This window comes from Staurois parvus, unplaced genomic scaffold, assembly GCF_062004578.1.
Source record: "Staurois parvus isolate SC_StPar_1 unplaced genomic scaffold, SC_StPar_1.0 ptg001200l, whole genome shotgun sequence".
Lineage (NCBI taxonomy): Eukaryota > Metazoa > Chordata > Amphibia > Anura > Ranidae > Staurois > Staurois parvus.
Genome location: NW_028318996.1, coordinates 1289463 through 1312754, shown reverse-complemented (window position 1 = coordinate 1312754; position 23292 = coordinate 1289463). Strand labels below are relative to the sequence as shown.

General features: G+C 42.9%; 1 protein-coding gene across 1 annotated transcript in view; it reads left to right on the top strand.

The window, feature by feature from the left end:
• Positions 1 to 12535: 12535 nt before the first annotated feature.
• HACL2 (2-hydroxyacyl-CoA lyase 2) overlaps positions 12536 to 23292 on the top strand; it is a 45293-nt gene continuing 34536 nt past the window's right edge. The window contains exons 1-3 of the mRNA XM_089660052.1: positions 12536 to 12621; positions 17667 to 17803; positions 22486 to 22687. Of these exons, the coding sequence (XP_089516178.1) occupies positions 17687 to 17803; positions 22486 to 22687 (319 nt within the window). The 5' untranslated portion in view covers positions 12536 to 12621; positions 17667 to 17686. The remainder of the gene's footprint in view (positions 12622 to 17666; positions 17804 to 22485; positions 22688 to 23292) is intronic.

Sequence of the window (23292 nt, the reverse complement as noted above, 5' to 3'; positions counted from 1 at the left end):
CATTGTAGAGGACATTTGATTCCTTGAACGTCAAAATATGTTCCCAAATTGCTAAATGTAATTATAGCATGAATAACATGTAGAAAAAGGTACGCATAATAGTTGATAATTGTGCCTTGCAGCTCTGGAGTCTTGAATTTGACTTCAAACTTAGGACACTATTTATAATGGGCCATTTTTCTGCTCTACCTAGAAAACCTTTTGGTGGGTTATTTGGCTTAACCACTTGCCTATAGGGCACTTATACCCCCTTCCTGCCCAGGCCAATTTTCAGCTTTCATCGCTGTCACACTTTGAATGACAATTTCGTGGTCATGCAACACTGTACCCATATGACATTTTTATAATTTTTTTTAGACAGATAGGGCTTTCTTTTGGTGGTATTTAATCACCTCTGGGTTTTTTATTTTTTGATAAGCAAACCAAAAACCACAGAAAATTTTGAAAAAAAAAAACGTTTTTTCTTAGTTTTTGTTTTAAAATTTTGTAAATAAGTGATTTTTTTCCTTCACTGATGTGCGCTAATGAGGCTGCAGTGATGGGCACTGATGGACACTGATAGGTGGCACTGATGGGCATTGACAGGCATCACTGATGGGCACTGAAAGGCAGCACTCATATATGGCACTGTTAGGCGGCACTGACTGGCACTGTTAGGCGGCACTGACTGGCATTGATAGGTGGCACTGATGGGTAACACTGAAAGGCAGCTCAGATGGGCACTGATATGTGGCATTGATGTGCACTGGTAGGCACTGATGGGCACTGGCAGGTGGCATTGATGAGCACTGACAGCTGGCACTGATGGACACTGACAGGCACTGCTGAGGCTACACTGATCATCAGGGCACACTTATCATCAGTGTCCCCTCTGAGAAATGCAGATTACCGCCTCTCCTCTCCTCTCCTCTTGAGCTGTCAGCGTGACAGCTCATGAGGAGAGAAATGCCAGAACAAGAGAACTGCCTTGCACCCATCATTACGTTATATGGTGGACGGGAGGCGGTTGAAGTGGTTGTAAACCTCTGACATGAAATATGAACAAAGCATATCTCTCTTTGTGTTCTTGTCTCAATCCAGAACACTAGGGGTTATTTCTCTCTGCTGCCTTGTTCCTCTGACTTCAGCATGAGTCACTAATGACAAGTTTTCCTGACAACAAGAGAAAAATGGTGACAGGGCAGGGCACAGTCTGTGATTGACAACCTCAGCTCTGGTCCTGTGTGCAGGGGGTGTGTCCCTTTTCTTCAATCAGCTCTTGGAACTATCCACAGTCCCCTCCACCTGCTTTTTAGAGCTGAGAGATCCTGTGTAAATTCTGTACTTTGAATGGATGTAGGGGACAGAGCCTGTAGACAAACAAGTACAACTTATGTAGGAGGATTTGTTTCATCTCTGTATCACCTGAGGTAAGTCACTTCACTGGGTATATGTAAGTGTTTACAATCACGTTAAGACTTGGACAGACCCTGTCATTAGGTGTAAAATAAAGCAGAAATACAATACATCATTTTGTCTAATTTGTTTTAACTTGCATCTTTTTTTTTTTTTTTCATTTACAATCCTTGCAAAAGGACGTTCATACTTCTGGGAGTGCTGGATCCTACTGTATGAAAATGAAGGTGGGGGGATGATTAAATAAATATGGACATGAATAAACAATATCAATAATACTGTATTGACCATAAAAAATATGCAGCGCTCATATGTTAGATAATATCATGATCGCATAGATAGAACAATAGATTAATGATAAGAATGAAGCATTAAGATATTAAAATAATAAACTAGTGACTTCTGTGGTGCATCCAAGGTTGAGAAACCAGTAGAAAGTTTGTGACTCTTGTGGTAAAGAACTGAGAATAGCTTGCGCTAATCAGATGTCTCAGCACATGGAGCATGGAGTAATTAAGACCTACTCCTGGTACTCTGAAAGGGAAGCCACTGAAGAGGATGATGTCATCTTATCTCTCGCCACTAGATGTCATGTTCCCAGGACAGCAGGACGGAGATCCCAGAAGTGTACATCAGCCAATGGAGGGATTAATCCAGCAAATCAGTCAGCAACCCACAGAAAGCCAGGAAGGATCGAGCACCTTCAAAAAGCCCGGGCTCCCTCCATAATAAGAGAGCCACAGGCCAGAAACTTTGATAGTGTAGTAGGTATTTATTTGTGTAGTAATTTCAAATAGTATAAAACACACTTACAAAATTCAAAATGCAGGAACCATGGGGCAGCTATATAATAAGTCCAGACAGTTGGGGGGCACCTCTCTGACGCATTTCGTGTGACACACACGTTTTAAAAGGGGGTGCATTGCAGAGAAATGATCTTATTTAAAGCCCGCGGTGAGCATGCGCAGTACGCACCGATGACGTCATTGCAGCAAAGCCACGCAGTGCGCTATTGTGGTGGCCATTTTCTTGAAGCACAGCACAGATAGACAAATAGATCCAGAGCCCCATGTTAAAGGGCTCAGCAGGAGACATTATGCCTGTGCACAATAAAAACGGCCACAACATAGAGGAATTAATATTTGGCATACGAGCTAGCATTAATTAAAACGATGAGCCAGACACCTTGCTAAATGGAAGTAACTGCACATAATCAAAATAAGAGAATAATGACTATGAAATTAGCATAATGTAGCAACATGTCTAAGTTGTTAAAACGGGGTACATTGCCAATAAATTACGTTCAGGGAGGTATTGCACCATAAGATTAAAAAACGCATGTGAAATCAAATGCTCATCCAGTAAATGAATAAATCACATAGCATTCAGTAAAAAAATTGGTCCCGTATTAATCAATAAATACATAGTAAAGGGATTGATGGAAAACCACACATAAAATATATAAATGCATATTAAAAAAACATACTAAGATATATAACAGACATAATATATATCATTTTACTCCCTCCCCTTTGAAAACGTGTGTCACATGAAACGCGTCAGAGAGGTGCCCCCCAACTGTCTGGACTTATTATATAGCTGCCCCATGGTTCCTGCATTTTGAATTTTGTAAGTGTGTTTTATACTATTTGAAATTACTACACAAATAAATACCTACTACACTATCAAAGTTTCTGGCCTGTGGCTCTCTTATTATGGAGGAAGCCCGGGCTTTTTGAAGGTGCTCGATCCTTCGTGGCTTTCTGTGGGTTGCTGACTGATTTGCTGGATTAATCCCTCCATTGGCTGATGTACACTTCTGGGATCTCCGTCCTGCTGTCCTGGGAACATGACATCTAGTGGCGAGAGATAAGATGACATCATCCTCTTCAGTGGCTTCCCTTTCAGAGTACCAGGAGTAGGTCTTAATTACTCCATGCTCCATGTGCTGAGACATCTGGTTAGTGCAAGCTATTCTCAGTTCTTTACCACAAGAGTCACAAACTTTCTAGTGGTTTCTCAACCTTGGATGCACCACAGAAGTCACTAGTTTATTATTTTAATATCTTAATGCTTCATTCTTATCATTAATCTATTGTTCTATCTATGCGATCATGATATTATCTAACATATGAGCGCTGCATATTTTTTATGGTCAATTTACTATCCGAAGTTCTCGAGGTTTACTTCCTATGCTAGCTGCTTGTTTAATTATTTATTTATTCATTTATTTATTTTTCGTATCAATTATCAGACACCTAGCACTGTTGCACTTTACTCTATTTGAATAATACTGTATTAATCAACACCCACTTCTCACCATTCAATAGGGATAGGTCAGCAACAAACAGACACCACAAACTTCTCTCGAGCGGGAATGACCATTGTCCTTGCTGAACCAGCCAATTTTCGATCCATCTATTGCCAGCTTAAGACTAGCGGTGCTAAACAGAAATTATGATGGTCCAGGGACCAGTGATTACCACTTTAAAAGAATGGAACAGCAAAGGGCACGAAGCTAAGTGTGGAAGTAGGAGCACAGTTTTTGTTAAAAAAAACAATTGGCAACTTACTTTTAGCTGTAAGAACAAAGCATGTCTCCATGATTTAAATCCCTGCTCTCCGTGGGTCCCCAAGGGGGATATGCAGGATGCTGCTGTAGCCACATGCAGGACCATATGCTGCTGCCGCAGGGCTTTGAAACAAGTAACCACACTTATTTGCTCCCTGTCCCACCCACAGTGACATAACCTCCGGTCCTGCATCCCTGAGTGTTCCAGCCTGGTTCTTGATATCTTTCTCATCCCACAATGGCATCTGATCCTGCTGGTGGGCTTAGCAGCATCCTGACCAAATGTATTTTAACCTCTTCCCATCTGCCATATAGCAGAAGTACTGCTACAGGGCGGCACAGGTGCGCAAAATCACCAATATATATGTATATACAAAGGTGCAGCGCTAATATAGTAACAAAAATGATATGTGAAGTAATATCCAATATCTAAATCATAAAGTACAAAGAAAATTACAGTGTTCAAAAATAATGTGTGAATCAATGGTGATCAGCGATGTGAAGTGACATCTGTGACAATCCTCTACCACTATGCACTCACCAGAAGCAAGAAATAAACAGGCTCTGTATGGAAGTCCCTCCAAGTGATGTCTTATCCACTGCAGGAAATGGAAAGATACCCCAATGACCTCCATTTTGAAATGGGCTGGAAGTGGGCATTCCTGGAAACAGACCTCCAGTACAGCGATCAGCAATATATATATATATATATACACACACGTGATTTTGCATTTCTGGGTAGGTGGCGCGCCGCCATTCGTGGCCGCAGATATCAATCACCGGGTCCCGGACAGTAATTACTCACCGGTGCCCAGTGATTGCCGAGGACCTCCGACAGCGGGGAGAACTGTTTGTAGACAAAACAGTTTTCTCCCATGTCAGCTCCTGCACACTGTTTGCAGGGTGCTTACAGTGAAGCACAAACACAGCACACTTAGGAAAACAGCACACAATTAACCCTTTGATCGTCCCAGGCTAACCTCTTCCTGCCCAGTGTCAGTGCTTTTTTTTAGCACTGACCACTGTATTGGTGTCAGTGACACCAAGTCAGTTCCCCCCAGTGTCAGAATGCCCGCCGCAGTCCCACTATAAGTCGCTGATCACCGCCATTACTAGTAAAAATAAATCCCAGTATATATACCGCTAGTTGTAAACGCTATAAATGTCACGTAAACCAATTAATTTACTCTTATTGGGATTTTATTTTAGCAAAGACATGTAGCAGAATACATTTTGGCCTACATTTATGATGAAATTTGATTTTTTTACATTTTTTTACTGGACATGTTTAATAGCAAAAAGTCAATATTGTTTTTTTTTTCTCAAAGTTGTTGGTATTTTTTTTTATAGGGCAAAAAATTAAAAACGCACAGGCGAACAAATACCACCGAAAGAAAGCCATATTTGTGGGGAAAAAAAGGACATACAGTTGCAAGAAAAAGTATGTGAACCCCTTGGGATTACGTGGAGTTTTGCATGAATTGGGCATAAAATGTGCTCTGAACATCATCTAAGTCACAACAATAGAAGAACACAGTCTGCTGAACATAATACTACACAAACATTAGATGTTGCCATGGTTTAATTGCACATAACATGTAAACATTCACAGTGCAGGGAGGAAAAAGTATGTGAGGGCCTAGCTTAATGACTTCTCCAAGAGCTAATTGGAGCCAGGAGTGAGCCAACCTTGACTCCAATCAGTGTGATGATATTGGATGTGTTGCTGACAGCTGTCCTGCCCTTAAAAAACACACACCTGTTTTGGGTTTACTGGTTTCAAGAAGCACTGTCTGATGTGAACCATGCCTCGCAGAAAAGAGCTCTCAGAAGACCTACGACCAAGAATTGTTGACTTGCATGAAGCTGGAAAGGGTTACAAAAGTATCTCCAAAAGCCTTGATGTTCATGTGTCCACAGTAAGACAGACTGTCTACAAATGGAGAAAGTTTAGCAGTGTTGCTACTCTCCCTAGGCTTGGTCGTCCTGTAAAAATGACTGCAAGAGCACAGCGCAGAATGCTGCATGAGGTAAAGAAGAATCCCAGAGTGTCAGCTAAAGACCTACAGAAATCTCTGGCACATGCTAACATTTTTGTTGACACATCTACAATAAGGAAAACATTAAACAAGAATGGAGTACATGGGAGGACACCACGGAGGAAGCCATTGCTGTCCAAAAAGAATATTGCAGCAGGTTTGAAGTTTGCAAAAGAGCACCTGGATGTTCCACAGCACTACTGGCAAAATATACTGTGGACAGATGAAACCAAGATTGAGTTGTTTGGGAAGAACACACAACACTATGTGTGGAGAAAAAAAGGCACAGCACACCAACATCAAAACCTCATCCCCACTGTAAAACATGGCGGAGGGAGCATCATGGTTTGGGGCTGCTTTGCTGCCTCAGGGCCTGGACAGATTGTTGTCATTGATGGGAAAATGAATTCCAGAGTTTATCAAGACATTTTGCAGGAAAACGTACGACCATCTGTCCGCCAACTGAAGCTCCGCAGAGAATGGGTGATGCAACAGGACAATGACCCAAAGCATACAAGTAATTCAACAAAACAATGGCTGCAACAGCGCAGAATACGCCTTCTGGAGTGGCCCAGTCAGAGCAGAGCACATTTTATGCCCAATTCATGCAAAACTCCATGTAATCCCAAGGGGTTCACATACTTTTTCTTGCAACTGTAAATTTCATTTTGGTGCAGCGTTGCATGACTGCACAATTGTCAGTTAACCTCCCTGGCGGTATGATTATTTCCGATTTTTGGTGCTGAAAGCGGTACCATTTTTTTGCATGGAAATATGTAGTTTTTTTATTGTAGGCCTGTAATTTTTAGGAATAACTCACTGAAATCTGTCCGAACAAGAGTCTAGTAAACATCCCGGGTATGATAATATAATCAAACCAAAAACACTGAAATTTGAAATATAGCGCCAAGTTCGCACATCACTGAGCAAAGTCGCAGAATCGTTTTCATTTTTTTGCATGGAAATAAGTATTTTTTTTATTGTAGGCCTGTAATTCTTAGGAATAACTCACTGAAATCTGTCCGAACAAGAGTCTAGTAAACATCCCGGGTATGATAAAACTTGAAACACGAAATCATAAATTATAATTTAATAAATAATCATAAAAAATAATAATATTATAATAAATGTAATTCAATAATATAATCAAACCAAAAACACTGAAATGTGAAATAGAGCGCCAAGTTCTCACATCGCTGAGCAAAGTCACAGAATCGTTTTCAGTGTCTGATGAGGAATTTCCCCCACTAATCATTATCACTCAATTCTGCAAGTGGTTCTGATTTACTATCGCTGTTCTCTAGCTGATCTTTTTGACCAAAAGGGATGCTTTTTGGACGCCATGGACTTTTCTAAGTTTCCAGGCAGAAAGAACATTCAAAATGCAGACGGGGACAGGACAAAGCACTCGGGACAAAATGTATGTGAAATGGGTTGAAACAGCAATGTTTTACTATGTAAAATCGTTTTGAAAAAAATGACTTTTTTTTTAAATTTTCAAATTTCCCGCCGCCGGCGGCGCCCGTACGTCCCGACGTCACAGGGACCGGAACACAGGAGCCGGATGCCGGCATCAGCCGGAGGAGATGGCCGGGGATGCTGCAGGGGACTCATCGCGGGAGCGAAGGACAAGGTAACTGCTGCAGGGACTCCCTATACTGCGCTGCATGGTAAGCCCGAGTGTAGCTCGGGGTTACCGCTTTTGGAATAGAAATTTTACCCCGAGCTACACTCGGGAATACCGCTAGGGAGGTTAAAGTAACGTAGCGCCGTAACACAAAAAAATGGCCTGGTCAGGAAGTAGCGCTGCGCTTTGTGAATGGCATCGTAGTATTCTAGGACCTGTCACGTGTCCCAGAAGACTACAGGGGCAGAGTGGGGGAGGACAACCTCCGCTTCTGATCGCCTGGGCGATAGCAACGGAAGTGGGAGCGGGTACCTGTCAAATTCAGGTACCCCCCTCTGCTCCTCAAAGGTGCCGATCCTTAATGGGGATCGGGGGACAAAGACTTAAAGCAGAACTTCCCCTTTTGGGTAAAACTCCACTTTAAACTTACTGCTGGCAAAAGAATCAGATGAGGCAGAATTTTGTCAATTAAATAGCTACAGTTTGTGGTAGCTGTTTAACCAGCATAATTCTGTCCCATCTGATTCCTTTGCAAGCAGTACATTTAGGATTTCCATTTACACACTTAAAGTAGAACTATAGGCAAAACTTTTTTTTTCATTTTGAATAGAGTAAGGGAGGGTTATTTTTTGCCATCTGTGTCTCATTGGGGAGATTTACCTTCACTTCCGGTCCCATAGCCAAACAGGAAGTGAGACAATCTCTGCAAATTAAGGGTATTCCTTGGGGAACCCCAAGTCACCAGAATTAGTGTCCACATTGAAAAATTTCCGCTCTTTTACTTTTCTGGGGACAACCCAATATTTGGGGTTTTCTCTCCCTTTCGATGATAATGGTAAACAGGACAAATAGAGAGGGTGAATCTCCTGAACGGGGACACAGACAGCAATAAAAACTTAACAGGTGTTCTAATCCACCTCCACTCTATCCAAAACTAAAAAAAAAAAAAAAATGTTGTCTTTAGCTAAACTTTAATAAACACAAATGTACCTGATATATATGTGTAACACCCTCTAGGTTAGCTAGATTTTTTTAGATAGAGGCTGCATAGCAGCCTGGGATGAGTCTGCCTGGGAGTGAGGTAGTGAGTTCACCTCAAGACAGTCTGGTGGGCTGTACAGGTCAGGGCTTCTGGTGACCTCCCACCCTTCCAGAAACATTTGCTGCTTTCTGGAAAGGGGGCAGTAAAGGCCTATGTCTGCATTTTTAGGGGAACTTGGCCAATCCTCTTGCAGCAGGTCAGGCATGGCAACCAAGTACAACCATTAAATGTGGCAGAGCTTGGGGTGCAGTGTGCAGTGTCAGGTGGAAGATGCACTGAGAGGAAGGCTGGAGTGTGGAGCCTGGGAGGGAGCCCCAGGGAGGAGAGCTTACTTACATACAGGATACTGGACAAAAAGGATCTCCATTGTCCCAATGTCTTCCAGGGAGGACAACCTGTCAGCAGGTAAGGAGCCAGCCCAGCAAAAGGAGGCCTGAAGGCAGCCACTAAGCTAACAGGACAGAACAGTGTGACTACTTCTACACCTTCTGGGCCAGATAAAGGGAGAGGGCCGTCAGGTACATGACCCAACTAGGAACCCATCCGGGACTACATAATTGTAAGCTCTTGGAATCCCTTGCCCAGGGATACCCTCAGTGCTGCTGGGTGAAGAGGAGGATTCATCTGGAGTCTGAGGAGGTACACCAAGGAGATTTTGTTGCTATATTATTTGGATTTACATCTTTTTGTACAGTGTACAAAACTTTGTCCTCAAGTTTGCTGTTCCTTGGGCATCCCATATACCCCTAGACCCCATCTAAGTTGTAAACCCCTTAATAAAAATAACTAAAAACCAACTCAAGGACTGTACTACTGACTCTGTGCATGTGGAGATGTGAAGAAAATGTGTGTTGCTTGGCCATGCAAAGCTAAGGGGGACCCAAAACTCAATGGCCCCTAAAGGGGTAGCTGAAGCCTATGGAATAGAGACCCCCGTGAAGAGTGGGTGTTTGTTCACGCCAAAAGATGTTATTATTAATTTAATTTGTGTTTAGGTGATTTCTTTAGAACAAGTTCTATCTGCAGCCATGTATCACACATATAGTGTGTGTTCACCTGTAGTGTGTGTAAAATGTTGTTCAGGGCCAGGGATCACATGGTTCAAAGTCCTCTAGCATTAATGGCAAGACAATAAACCTACTATATTACTCTCTATGATAAAGCGAGTACAGATAAGGACAAAGTATAGCCTAGATACACCCATAAACTGGATACAACAGACAGAATCAGGAAAAAATGCTGTCTATAGGAGGCCTTTGACCTAGCTAATGTTGGTGGCATCCACCTCCATCTCTACCTATTCCTCCTCCCCTTCTTCCTTCACCTTTTGCTCAACTTTTATCTCACCTCTTTCCCCATTGGCATGATTATAGAATGTGGACAGGCTTTGGGGAGCTGTGTTTTTTCTCACCTCGCCAGTGGCCTATCTTCCAGGTTGTCTGCACATTTTGGCTCCTTTTGAAGATGTGACGAAAATGATGAACCACCATAAGACAGAAACAGTGGGTATAGAAAAGGAACACCCCCCCCCCCCCTTTAAAAAAACAAAAAACATTTTGTTGCTAATCAAAATGACTGCAGCTTTTCTATACACATTGTATTAGTAGCTCAATGTTCCTCCAAAGCTTGGCCTAATATTTGTGATTACTAAGAAAAAACAAACATTCACTGCAACACCTCCCATATTTAACAGAAGGCTCATGACCAGGGGCGGACTGACAATTCATGGGGCCCATGGGCAATAGGGGATCATGGGGCCCCTGTGTCCTTGCCCAAACTCAAAAAAGCCTATGAAAAAGGTACCAGGGGCATCTCATGGGGCCCCCTACTGACCCCGGGCCCTCGGGCAGTTTCCAAATGGTCAGTCCACCCCTGCTCCTGGCTGCTTCCAGTCCTACGATGACCTATTTCTACTTGTCATCAATATTTCACTATTTAGGCCTTGCTCACATGGATGTACTTAACGTGGTTGTAAACCCTTACATATACCTAGTGAAGTGGGTGGCTTCAGATGATACACAGAGATGAAACAAATCCTCCTACATAAGTTGTACCTGTATCTGCAGTAGTCTCTTCTCTACATCCGTTGAAAGTGCTGAATTTATAAAGCTTGTCTGAGCTGTCAGAACAAAAAGAGGGCAGAGTGCTGAAGTTACACTCTGCAGAGCTCAGTGAGAAGAGCTCTGAGAGCTGATTGGTCGAAGATTGGGGCAGCCTGGTAGGGGCTCCAGAGCATTACTTTGCCCAGGGGCCCATGATGGTATTAAGATGGCTGTAGTGTGTACCTGTGATGGGTGGGACATCATCTTGCAGTGAGGGAGTTGAAGTCTGCATTATCCCCTCTGGTGGTCCATCTCCTATGGCAATGGGAGCAGACCAGCGCTCAGAGGTGCCCAGCCTATACAAAAGTACGGAAGGGGGTACATTAACAAAGTGCATGCATGGAGCCAGCGCTAGGTGCTCAATGGGGTTCCATTCCATTACTGGGAGAGAGGTAGCAGAGATACACTGGACAGGTAGAGTGGGCATAGGCTCAGCGTGTCCCTCCTGAATGCAACAAGTTACAGTGAAGGTGCACATGGACACAGGGACAAGAGTTAATTGGGGGGCGGTTTATTGCTCAAGTGTACATGGAGTACAACAATCTTTAAATTGGAGGTCCACCTTAAAGCAGAGCGCCACCCATAAGGGGAAGTTCTGCTTTAAAGACTGGTCCCCCGCTCCCAATTAAGGATTGGAACCTTTGGGGAGCAGGTACCCAAATTTGACAGGTGCCCGTTCCCACTACCACTGCGTTCGCCTAGGCGATCGGAAGCGGACGTGGTCTTCCCTCCCCGTAGTCTTGTGGGATGCGTGACAGGTCCCAGAAGACTACAGGACCATTCAGGAAGCGCAGCGCTTCTCGTGCATGCGCAGTGGCTACCCGGCTGTGAAGCCGCAAGCTGTCACAGCCAGGTGCCCACACTGAAGATGCCAGCACCGGGGAGAGAGATGGCTGGTGAAAGGGCTGCAGGGAGGACACCGCGGGATCATGGGACAGGTAAGTGGCTGTTTTTTAAAAGCCAACAGCTACAGTTTTTTTGTAGCTGCTGACTTTTATTTTTTATTAGTGTGAGTGGAACTCCGCTTTAAGGTTTGGTTACCCCTGAAAACAGCCCCCGCCTTGTCCCGGAGCATTGATGAGCACGGCACAACAAAGGTACCCCATATGCAAAGCAGTGACCTTGTTCTAGGTGCCTAGGGTAGCCCACCCCGGGGGTAGTCCTCTTATGTGACCCACAGTTGGTGCCTAACAAGGACAGAAACATGGAGAAAGTACCCCCACCCACCTACCCCTAACATCATATCCAACCCACTGTCAGACGTCATTGTAATGCGATAATCAGTGTTAGTCACGTAGACCTGTCCGTGGTGATAATGTTACGCCGGATGGGTGTATAGGTTTGTTGATTATCGCACTTTGTAGACTTTTGGTCATTCTATGTGGGAACTATTGTCATTTTTCCTGTGTGATTGCAGTTGTTTTTGGACACATGCATTTATTCATGAGGAGATATTATGAAGTGGATTGAGTCACATACACAGCAATGATGTGGGGAAATGTGCACATGGATGTTAACACACAGGGCTTTGTTGTAGGTATTTAGGATGATTGATTGAGTTATCACTGCACTTTCTATATGTGATTTATATATTATTGGTTGGTATTCCCGGACTGCAAGCTAAGCTTTCACACAACTACAACCCAGCTGGATTCTTCTGCTCAGGGCTGATCCCACACTGACAATACAAGGCTTTGTCACTGACTGCTCAGGGTGACAGCTGCAGGGTCACATGACCAGGCTGGCAGAGAGGATCTCTGGGTAATGATCAGGGGAGGAGGTGTCTGGGACTCCTCCATGCAGGAAGTAGCAGCACAGAGATCTGACTCCTGGGCTCAGTCTGTGTAAGTGGCTTGTGATTAGTCTGTCTATGCATTGATCTCTTCTATGTACCAATATATGTGATTGCAGGGATCTGTCCTCTGATCTGCTGTGTGACATTGCTCTGTGCAGGGTCAGGGACCAGCCGATCTCCTCTGCGTAGGGTCAGGGACCAGCAGATCGCCTCTGCGCAGGGTCAGGGACCAGCCGATCGCCTCTGCGCAGGGTCGGGGACCAGCAGATCTCCTCTGCGCAGGGTCAGGGACCAGCAGATCTCCTCTGCGCAAGGTCAGGGACCAGCAGATCTCCTCTGCGCAGGGTCAGGGACCAGCAGATCTCCTCTGCACAGAGTCAGGGACCAGCAGATCTCCTCTGTGCAGGGTCAGGGACCAGTAGATTGTCTATGTGCTGGGTCAGGGACCAGCCGAACTCCTCTGTGCAGGGTCAGAGACCAGCCGATCTCCTCTGTGCAGGGTCAGGGACCAGCCGATCTCCTCTGTGCAGGGTCAGGGACCAGCCGATCTCCTCTGTGCAGGGTCAGGGACCAGCCGATCTCCTCTGTGCAGGGTCAGGGACCAGCAGATCGCCTCTATGCGGAGGTGCTCTGTTGAGACTTTGGACCTGTCCTCCCTGGGCTGTGTTCTTCCTGAAGTCAGGATTGAGCGGAAAGTTTCTTTCCTATGTATTGCATCTGAATGTGTCGCAGTTATTCTAACTTTACACTTTGTGTCTAAACTGCAGCAACTCTGAAAAGCGATCTGCATTTGTATAGCTTTTCAGAGGCACTTGACATGTGGTGAGAAGAAGATATGATGCCTCCTCGCTCCATGTTTTAACCAGGTAAATGCTGCAACCATTTGAGGTCCCTCTCCATTCGCTTGATAATAGGAACAGACTTTTTGCTGCAGGCAGGAAGCAAGGCTTGACAACTGCTGCATGTGATCACCCCTGTCTGGTTTGTGTCAACGTTCTCCTTGACTGCCCATCTAAAACACAGCATACAGCCTGGGATTGCCACCTCATCCCTTTAAACCCAAACACATATTAGGACAGCACAGTGGCTAAATGGTTAGCACATCCACCTGGCAGTACTAGGGTCATCGGTTTGAATCCCAACCACGGTACTACCTGCCTGGAGTTTGCATGTTCTTCCTGTGCCTGCGTGGGTTTCCTCCAGGTACTCCGGTTTCCTCCAACAATCCAAAGACATGCTGGTAGGTTAATTGGATCCTGTCTAAAGTGGCTCTAGTATGTGTATGTATGGATTTAAGTTAGGGACCTTAGATTGTACGCCCCTTGAGGGTTAGGGACTGATGTGAATGTACAATATATATGTAAAGAGCTGCGTAAATTGACGGCGCTATATAAATACCTGTAATAAATAAATAATTATACAGGATCTGGGGCTAATTTAATGCAGATAAGGCACTAGGTGAGTTGAATTACCACCTTTAATCAGCCCCAGAACCTGTGTAAATAATACGTGTTTGGGTTTAAAGGGATGAGGTGACAACCCTAGTACAGCCTGAGGGGGGGGGGGGGTTTGTACACATACCGCAGTCATGATGCTTTTTGCAAATTGGACACCTCCTGCCTACCTCCCAACAGTTGGAGATGACAAGGAGGGACACCTTTTAGTGTGAGGTATATAGGCAGGAGACAGCATGTGGACAATGAAGAATGGATGGGCACAAACTCATTGGTTAACCCTTTCACTGCCAGAGCCGGTTTTTGTAGCCCAAGAAAGATTGCAGCCACAACTGCCAGAAGAATTGTCTGGGATACAAAGAAAACCCACAGGCAAACTTCGGCTGCATTGACACTTGAATGTTTTGTAGCTTGAAGCTCCAAAAACGCTCAAACTTAAAAAAATCAATTGTTCTCTTTGGTGCCTGTTGATTTTTTAAGTTTGAGCTTTTTTGGAGCCTCGAGCTTCAAGCTACAAAATGCTCAAGTGTGAATGCAGCCTTAGGAGGAATACAGGCTGCTCTGGAAAAGCATGGCGTGGTTGTTTCAAGGAGCACAATACAACAATACTTGAACAAAATTGAGCTGCAAGGTCGAGTTGCCAGAAAGAACCCTTTACTGTGCCAATGCCACAAAAAAGCCTGGTAAGGCATGTCAAGGTGTTGTTGGGCATATTGTAACTGGACTTTTTTGTGGCATTGGCGCAAGTAAGGCTTCTTTTTGGCAGCTTGACCATGCAGCTCTTTTTTGTTCAAGTATCGTCATATTGCGCTCCTTAAAACAACCACACCGTCTATTTCTCCTGAGGTTACCTGTGGATTTTTTCTTTGTATTCCAAAGAATTTTTCTGGCAGTTGTGGCTGCAATTTTTCTTGGTCTACCTGACCTTGGCTTCGAATCAAGATATCTTTTTATTTCCATCTTTAGAAAGTTCCATTACCTTGTTACGCAGATTTTTTTTCTGTTCTTTTCTGCTCCCCATGGCTCAGTATCTAGCCTGCTTAGTCCATCCACGTGAGAGCTAATAAACTCATTGACTATTTATACACAGACGCTAATTTCAAAGGTGTGGGAAATAAACCCTCAATTGCCAGTCTAACCCGTGTGTGTCACCTTGTGTGTCTGTACCAAAGCCAAACATTCCAGAGGATGTAAACGTTTGATCAGAGTCATTTGGGGGATTTCTGTTATTATGATTTTAAAAAGAGCCAAACAACTATGTGATCATAAATGGCTTCATATAACACTGTTCAACAAATTTTTTTTTTTTGCCAGTTTTGGAAACAAAAGGATCCATTTCTTAATGAATTTCACATTCTGAGTTCAAATATAACAATGAAATTTGTCAATTGGCTCTAGTTTTTCTGTAAACGGAAAGTTTTCTACTATAGGCGTAATGACTACATAATGCACAATAATTATATAGATAGATGTCTTTCCACAAATATAAAGCAAGTGATATTGACTACATAACAAAGCCTAAATGGCATAATATATTGCATAGGATTACCAAGAAAAATTATAGCCATAAGCTAAGTTGAATCATTTTAATACTTAGGATTCTCACTAGTTTTGTCTTCAGTTTGTGTCGGTTTTGCTTCTCTTGGCTTTTCTCTTGTATTCGAGGAAAGGGCTCTCTCTTACAACTGCACGTGACTACACGCTTCAGGTTCTTCCTCACTTGACTCAACCACGAAGGATTCTGGTGCTTTAGGAATTGGTAGCCCCTCTCCATGAGGAACTGGACGTATTGCCGATGGAATATTTGGATAGTGCACAGATAACTTTTTCTTCTTATTTAGCCCTTTTACAATTGGAGGCACCATCCAAAAGTAACAATTACTAACATGATCTGTTGGCTCTCTCCAAATCATTGGCACAGCGAAAGGCATAGATGCCTTTTTTCCATTCAACCATTGCTCCAGTGCCGTCCCACAAGAATTGCAGCATATATGTGGTGCTCAGCTCTTGTCCTGGTCTCCTATCTTGCAGCCAAAATACAAGTTGTAGGCTTTCTTAATCATTCCTGTTATCCTCTTTTTTTGTGAGATAAAAGTTATTTCACCGCAGATATAGCAGAAATTATCTGCTTTATTCACACAAGTTCGAGGCATTACTGAGTAGCCTATATAAGCATAAAACGAAATGTAAAGACGCTGTCGAACTAAAATCAGCTACAGATACTGCAGCTTTTATGCAGTGAAGTGATGCAATTAAAGGCTAATATTGCATCATCTCAGTATACATGCAATTTTCTATTGGTCACCAGTATCAATTGCGCAATATGCAGCTGAAGTTGCATCATAATTTTGAATGGCTTACGTCATTAGATGGGTGAATATATCATGGAAACTAGAGCCAATCAACATTTTTTAGGGTCATTTTCGTTTTCAGCACCCCAAAATTATGTAAGATTAGCTAATTTTATGCCCAAAACTTTTTACCTGTTGAATCATCATCCTTAAATAAAAGACATTTTTTTTGGAATGATCAGTCATATTTTCAATATGAATGCCAAAATCATGATTTCTGCCAGGGTATGCAAACTTTTGAGCATGAGTGTATATATTCTGGAAGTGTCTGGTGCAGACATCACATCAGGTGTGCAGTGTGGAACAGCAGAAAGGTGAGCGGGGTCCGGACTGGAGTGGAGCAACTAGGACAGGACAGAGAAAGATTAGAAGCTCTGTTGGGTGTTTATTGCCATTAGGGATGAGCTCAGGCTTGTTCAGACAGGAGTCTGAACCTGTCTGATCTTTCTTGCCCGTATGCTGTGAAACCCTACAGCCATTCATAGCTGGTGGGGGCATTTCGCACCACACAGTCACATGTGTTCAACCTACTGCATATGATTGGGGGATCAGGAAGGAATTTTTTTCCCTGCAGGAGCAAATTAGATCATGCTTTGCTGGTTTTTTGTCTTCCTCTGGATCTACTGTAGGTATAGGATTATAACTTTATTTTTTTTTTTTTATGGTTGAACTGGGTGGACTTTTGTCTTTTTTCAGCCAGACTAACTATGTAACTATGGATTTTTCCTTTTCTTTTTATTTTTGAGGTTTTCATGGAATATTTAGGATCAATTTCCTTCTAACTGAATCGAAGTGAAAATTTGGGACTTGGATATTGGACACATTTGGAATTTTTGTTTTATTTTATTTTATGTTATTTTATGTGACTTTGGGGACACAATTGGGAGTGAATTTAAATTGGACACAAATTTTAAGTTTAACTGTATTTACTTTGTATAAATTAATTATATTTGTAGAATTTTAATTTTGGGTTTTATGTGGGATTTATATGGTTTATCACAAAAAGGATATGTTAGATTGTATACTTTCTAGGGAGAAAGTGTGACTTTTTGGTGGGAGTGGAAGGGAAGGAGTCTATTGATTGATTAACTATGTAACTATTGGTGGTTGGCTTTGACAGCTTCCTGGCAGAATAGCTCAGACATGTCTGAACCCACCTGAGTTCATCCTTAATGGCAATAAATGCCTGATAGAGCTTCTAACCCTTCTCTGTCCTAGAGTCTCCTTTATATTTGTAATATTTACAATAATCCATTATATTATGCTATATTATCATTTATGTATTGCAGTGCACTTTGAAGAAGTTTCAATGGACTCCGGATGTTGCTGCGTACATGCGGCGGGTGCTGTCCTCGGAACTTTAGTGACTTTTGTACTGCTGTGGCTGGGATATCGCCTGGGAGTTATCTACCAGCTCTTCCACAAGGTGAGGCACATGGGCACAGGGGGCAATACAGCATAAATAAGCACCTTGATTATCCGGCTGGAACTGCGTGCAGCCAGCCTATGACACTCTGTGGGGATGCAATAGCCATTCATCATAATGTGACAGGCAAGCAGTGGTAGGTGAGCGGCCCTGGATGCAGACCGTGAGCTGTCAGTGTCACTCATCCACCCCTGAATGACTGTCACATGAGGATCCCTATAGAGTAGTATAGGCTACCTGCACACCGCTCTATCTGCATAAACAAGGCACTGATTGAAGCTGTACGTTCCACAGTGCTTTACAAAGTGTTTCCATGGACAAAAATACAATCTTCTATATTAACCAGTTAAAGCGGAGTGCCACCTGAAAAAAAAAATAAATAAAAGTCAGCAGCTACAAAAACTGTAGCTGCTGACTTTTAAAATACAGCCACTTACCTGTCCCTCGGTCCCACGGTGTCCTCACCACCGCTGGTTTCACCGGCCGTCTTCTCTCCCTGGCGCCAGCATTTTCAGTGTGGGCACCCAGCTTGCGGTTTCACAGCCGGGTGCCCAATGCGCATGCATGAGAAGCTCTGCACTTTGTGAATGGCCCTGTAGTCTTCTAGGACCTGTCACATGTAAGGCTGTTTTCACACTGGTGTGCTGAGTTCTGGCTGCAGCACAGGTGCATGCGCATGTGTGGTTTCCTGCATGTCGCATCAAAACACGCGACCTAATAGAAGTCAGTAGGATCACGACTAAAAATGTGTAAAATGCATGGAAGCCATGCATACGCCTGCGATGATGCCAAAGTAGTAGAAATTAGTGCTCATGCGCTTGTGGATGTGCAATGTAATGCAATTTAGTACAAACCCAACATTAGAACTATTGCAGCAGTCCGGAAAATGTGCAATACTACCACAATATAAAAAATAATAGATGCAGTTAGGTCCATATATATTTGGACACAGGCACAATTTTAGTTTTTTTTTTAGGTATTTACCAAAACATATTCAAACTATAGTTCTATAATGGATATGGGCTGAAAGTGCGCACTCTCAGGTTTAATTTGAGGGTATGTACATCCACATTGGAGGAAGGGATTAGGAATTACAGCTCTTAAGAGTAGCCATCCCCCCTTTTTCAAGGGACCAAAAGTAATTGGACAGTTGAATCAAAAGCTGTTTCCTGGCCAGGTGTGGGCTACTCCTTCGTTATTTCTTCATCAGTTAAGCAGGTAATTGATGAAGAAATAACGAAGGAGTCCATTATGGACTATTATTAATTATGGCTGGAATAATGTTTTGGTAAATACCTGTAAAAACTAAAATTGTGCCTGTGCCCAAATATATATGGACCTAACTGTATATATTTGGACCGCGCATCAAAATGATACATATCATATGTGCTTGTATTTTATGTATTTCCCAAAATTCTAAACATCTATGAATCAAACATCACACCATCACGGTAGTTCACAACTTAATTCGCTATTAACCACTTCCCGACCGGCCATTGCATATAAACGGCCGGACGGTGGCAGTGCAGGCTCGGGTGGCCGTTTATAAACGGCCTCCCCGCACCCTGCTTGTGCGCGCTCCCTCAGAGCGCGCAGCACCGCGATCCGGTTCCCCCTGTGTCCTCCGGACACAGTGAAACACCGATCGTCGGATGGGACCTCTGTACGAGGTCCCGATCATGTGATCACTGATTGGCCAATCAGTGATCACATGCAAAGTAGTAAGCAAAATGTCACTTGTGACATCATTGCTTACTACGTGTGAAATCTGTGAATGATCACAGAGGTCACATGGTACAAGGCTATTAACAACAGCCTTGTACCATGTGACAAGCTGTGACCAATCACAGCTCACTCAGTACTTCTCAATGAGTGCAAGAATGCACACAGAGAGAAAGAGAAATTATTGCGTTTACATCCTATATGGGTGTAAAAGCAATCAGTGTAAAAAAAAAAAAAAAAAAAAAAATCTTCATCACCCCCCACAAGTAGTACAGTGTCACCATGACACTGTACTGCTAGGGTTACAGTATGTAAAAATAAAAAATAATAATCTAAAAAAATAAAATAAAAATGTAAAAAAAAATGCTTAAAAATTATCATTTTTGATTATAAACTAATTTGGATTTGTTTTTTTTTATTAAAAAGATAACAGAATAAATTTTGGCAAAGATTTATGATGAAATATTTATTTGCAAAATTTTATTTAAAAAAACACTTTTTTTCAAAATTTTTGGACTTTTTCATTTACATAGCAAAAAAAAAATAAAAATCCCAGCAGTGAATAAATACCAGCAAAAAAAAAGCATTATCTGTCTCAAAAAAATGGTAAAAAATTCATTTGGGTACAGTGTTGCATGACCGCGCAATTGTCATTCTAAGTGTGATAGCGCTGAAAGCTGAAAATTGCCCTGGACAGTTAGGGGATGAAAGTGTCCGGTCTGGAAGTGGTTAACTAAAGTCCCAAATGGTGAAATAAGTGCAGTGCTGGTGTTCCAACTTGATTATGGTGCTTCACGTTTTCAGCTAATTTAAAGTGCTCCACAGTGCTCATAGGTGCCCCACATGGACTAAAACTCACCCTCAGCAGATGGCCATCTACAGCATTTCTAGAGTGGTCTACAGCGCTGGTGGGGCATTTCCCAGTGAGGTTGAATATCTCCAGATCACCGCAATTATAAATAGGTCGGGGCCTTCTGGCTGTCCACAACCACACACTTCATGGACTAGAGCGGCAGACTTGTGAATGAACCTGATGGTACCAGAATGCAGTCCACCAGTGTGAACCTGGCCGCTCTGGGGAACATTTGGAGTCCCTGAACCTGGAAAGCCCTTTAATGAAATATACTGAACCTTACACACAGTAGTTCAAAGCAAAGAGGAAGTGAAAGGTTTTAGAGAACAAGTAGAGATCATGTGAAAGGACAGACGACTGGTGACCCAAATCGGTATATTGAGGTCAAGCTTGTAATGATGAATAATAAAGCTGACTTCCAGCCTTCAGCCTTGCACAGTTGTACCGGCTCCTCTCCTGTATTGGAATGGCTTACTCTGATTTCAATGCACGCTGTGACCTTCTCACAATGCATTGGAAGCTGCAACAAGTCAAATAGAGCCTGCCTTATTTCCTGGATGGAGGACTTCCAGCATCATCTAGCCCTACCTCCGCAGCTTGTCCCTAGCCCCTTTTCATTTATTGGGTTTTTTTTATATGTAAATGCTATTGAGTTTACAAATGTTATAACAAGAAAACGGAGGAGCACTGGCACCAGTTACAGTAAACAGACACAATACCACATCTACAGGCGTAGAAACATCCTAGATGAGGTTTGCTCTATTAACAGCCTGTTTGCATGTGGCGACCAAAGCAGTACAAATATATAGTGATGTATATGGAACAGACTTAACAATAAACCATAGGAACTCCCCTACGAGAGAAACAGTATAGACCAGGGGTGTCAAACTGGCGGCCCTCCAGTTGTTGCCAAACTACAAGTCCCATGAGGCATTGCAAGACTGACAGTTACAAGCATAACTCCCAAAGGCAGCGGCATGATGGGACTTGTATTTTGGGAACAGCTGGAGGGCCGCCAGTTTAACACCCCTGGTATAGACCATAACTGAAAAAAAAAATCAGTATAATATAATAGCAAATGAAAAACAAAGGAGGAAGCAAATCTACAAGTCTGCAAATCCTAGGAGGCAGGCACACAGATGTATCAGAGCTACCCGGCCAGGCAAGTACAATGACTAAGGTAGGTGCTCGTTATGTAGAAAGCTATTCAGGCATCTGGTATCTCATTAGGGTAATACATCCAACCAATCCACACTTCTTTAAATTTGTCCTGTTGGTTTTTAATGGTATGTATGCACCAATCGTTCTCATTTATTGGATTTTCGTACTTGCAATCATGTTGGCTCAGCATCACAATGGGTGCTATCTAGGGTAGTCTGCATGCAGTTGAAGCCTGCCTTGGAATGCTCATTCCTCCAAACTGACATTCACCAATCCAGGCCGCTTGAATCAGGACTGGAGGCTCTTGAGAGGAGTACAGAGGCAGGATGCTGCAATATTTTCTGGAAGTCATGTACAGCAGCCTGTCGGCTCATCCCACTAGTTATAAACTGCCCTCACTGCATAGAGGAGAACATAGACCCAGTGGTGACATCACTGTGTCTAAAAAAAAGTTATGTAATGAAAATAGATTTTATTTAAAAATGTCGTTAGTATGGTAATAAGGTGGAAAAGGAGTAACTAGGAAAGGCAAATATAATGCAGCTTTAAATCTGTCCTAAAATAAATATGTAGGCTCTTGATCTCTTTTTCTGAACATGCAAGTTGCCTGGCTGGAACACAGGAATTAAAGTGGGGTCACCCCAGCTAACAGACCCCAGGTCAGGTGACAAAGGGTACATGTGGACAATTTATGCTTACGGATTCTCTCTCCCCCCCTCCCCCCCTCCCTCCCTCCCTCCCTCTCTCTCTTTCTCTCTTTCTTTCTTTTTTCCAAATTTGGTCTTTTCAAGCCTGCAACCTCATTTTGGGGTCTTCAGATATCTGAAAAATCTAATAAAATATTACTTTCTAAAAAAATGTAAAGCCTGATCTTCTGCCTGTAGTACAAATGATTGGACCAGAACCAACATATTACATTGCTTGTCTTCTTTGCTGCCCTTTGCAGGTAGAAACTCAGAGTCCTCGCCATGGAGGAGAGTTGGTTGCTGAAGTCTTACAATCCCATGGAGTGCGATACGTTTTCACGCTAGTTGGTGGCCATATCTCACCCATCCTGGTGGCCTGTGAAAAGCTGGGAATAAAAGTGGTGGACACACGGCATGAAGCCACCGCTGTCTTTGCTGCCGATGCAGTGGCTAGACTCTCAGGTAACTTACTCTCCATTATATTAAGCCCAACTCAAGCCAAAACATTTTCCTTATATTTAGAGAAGAGTTAGCTGCTCTTTATTGCCATTTGTGTCCCTACTGGGGAGATTTCTCCTTGCTTTCAGGAAAAACGGGAAACAAGGGAAAATCCCTCCCATAGAGTCACAAAGTTAAAACACATATTTAGCAGAGTAGCGTGGGATTAGAACCGGAAATAATGCTTTTATTGCTGTCCATACCTTCCTTTCTTAGTGACAACTGAACAACCATTTCTTGCATAGTTTCACAAAGACAGGAAGTGAAGGAAAATATGCTCAATGGCTTCACAGAATTTTAACACTTCCTTATGGGCAGGACTACTGTGTAGCCTCTGATTGGCTATCACAGTGATCAGTCATTGTGCAGCCCGGCCCCCTTGTATTTTTCTTTCTCTCTATGAATGGAGGAAGAGATACATTGTACCTCTCTAACTCCTGGCATGGAGGGGAAAAAAAGTTTGTAAAAAAAAAAAAAAGATAAATAAATATTACAAAATAAAATAAAAAATAAAGAAAAATACCTAGATCAAGGTTTGATCTAGTTCAGTGCCAGGGTTAGTGTTTGGG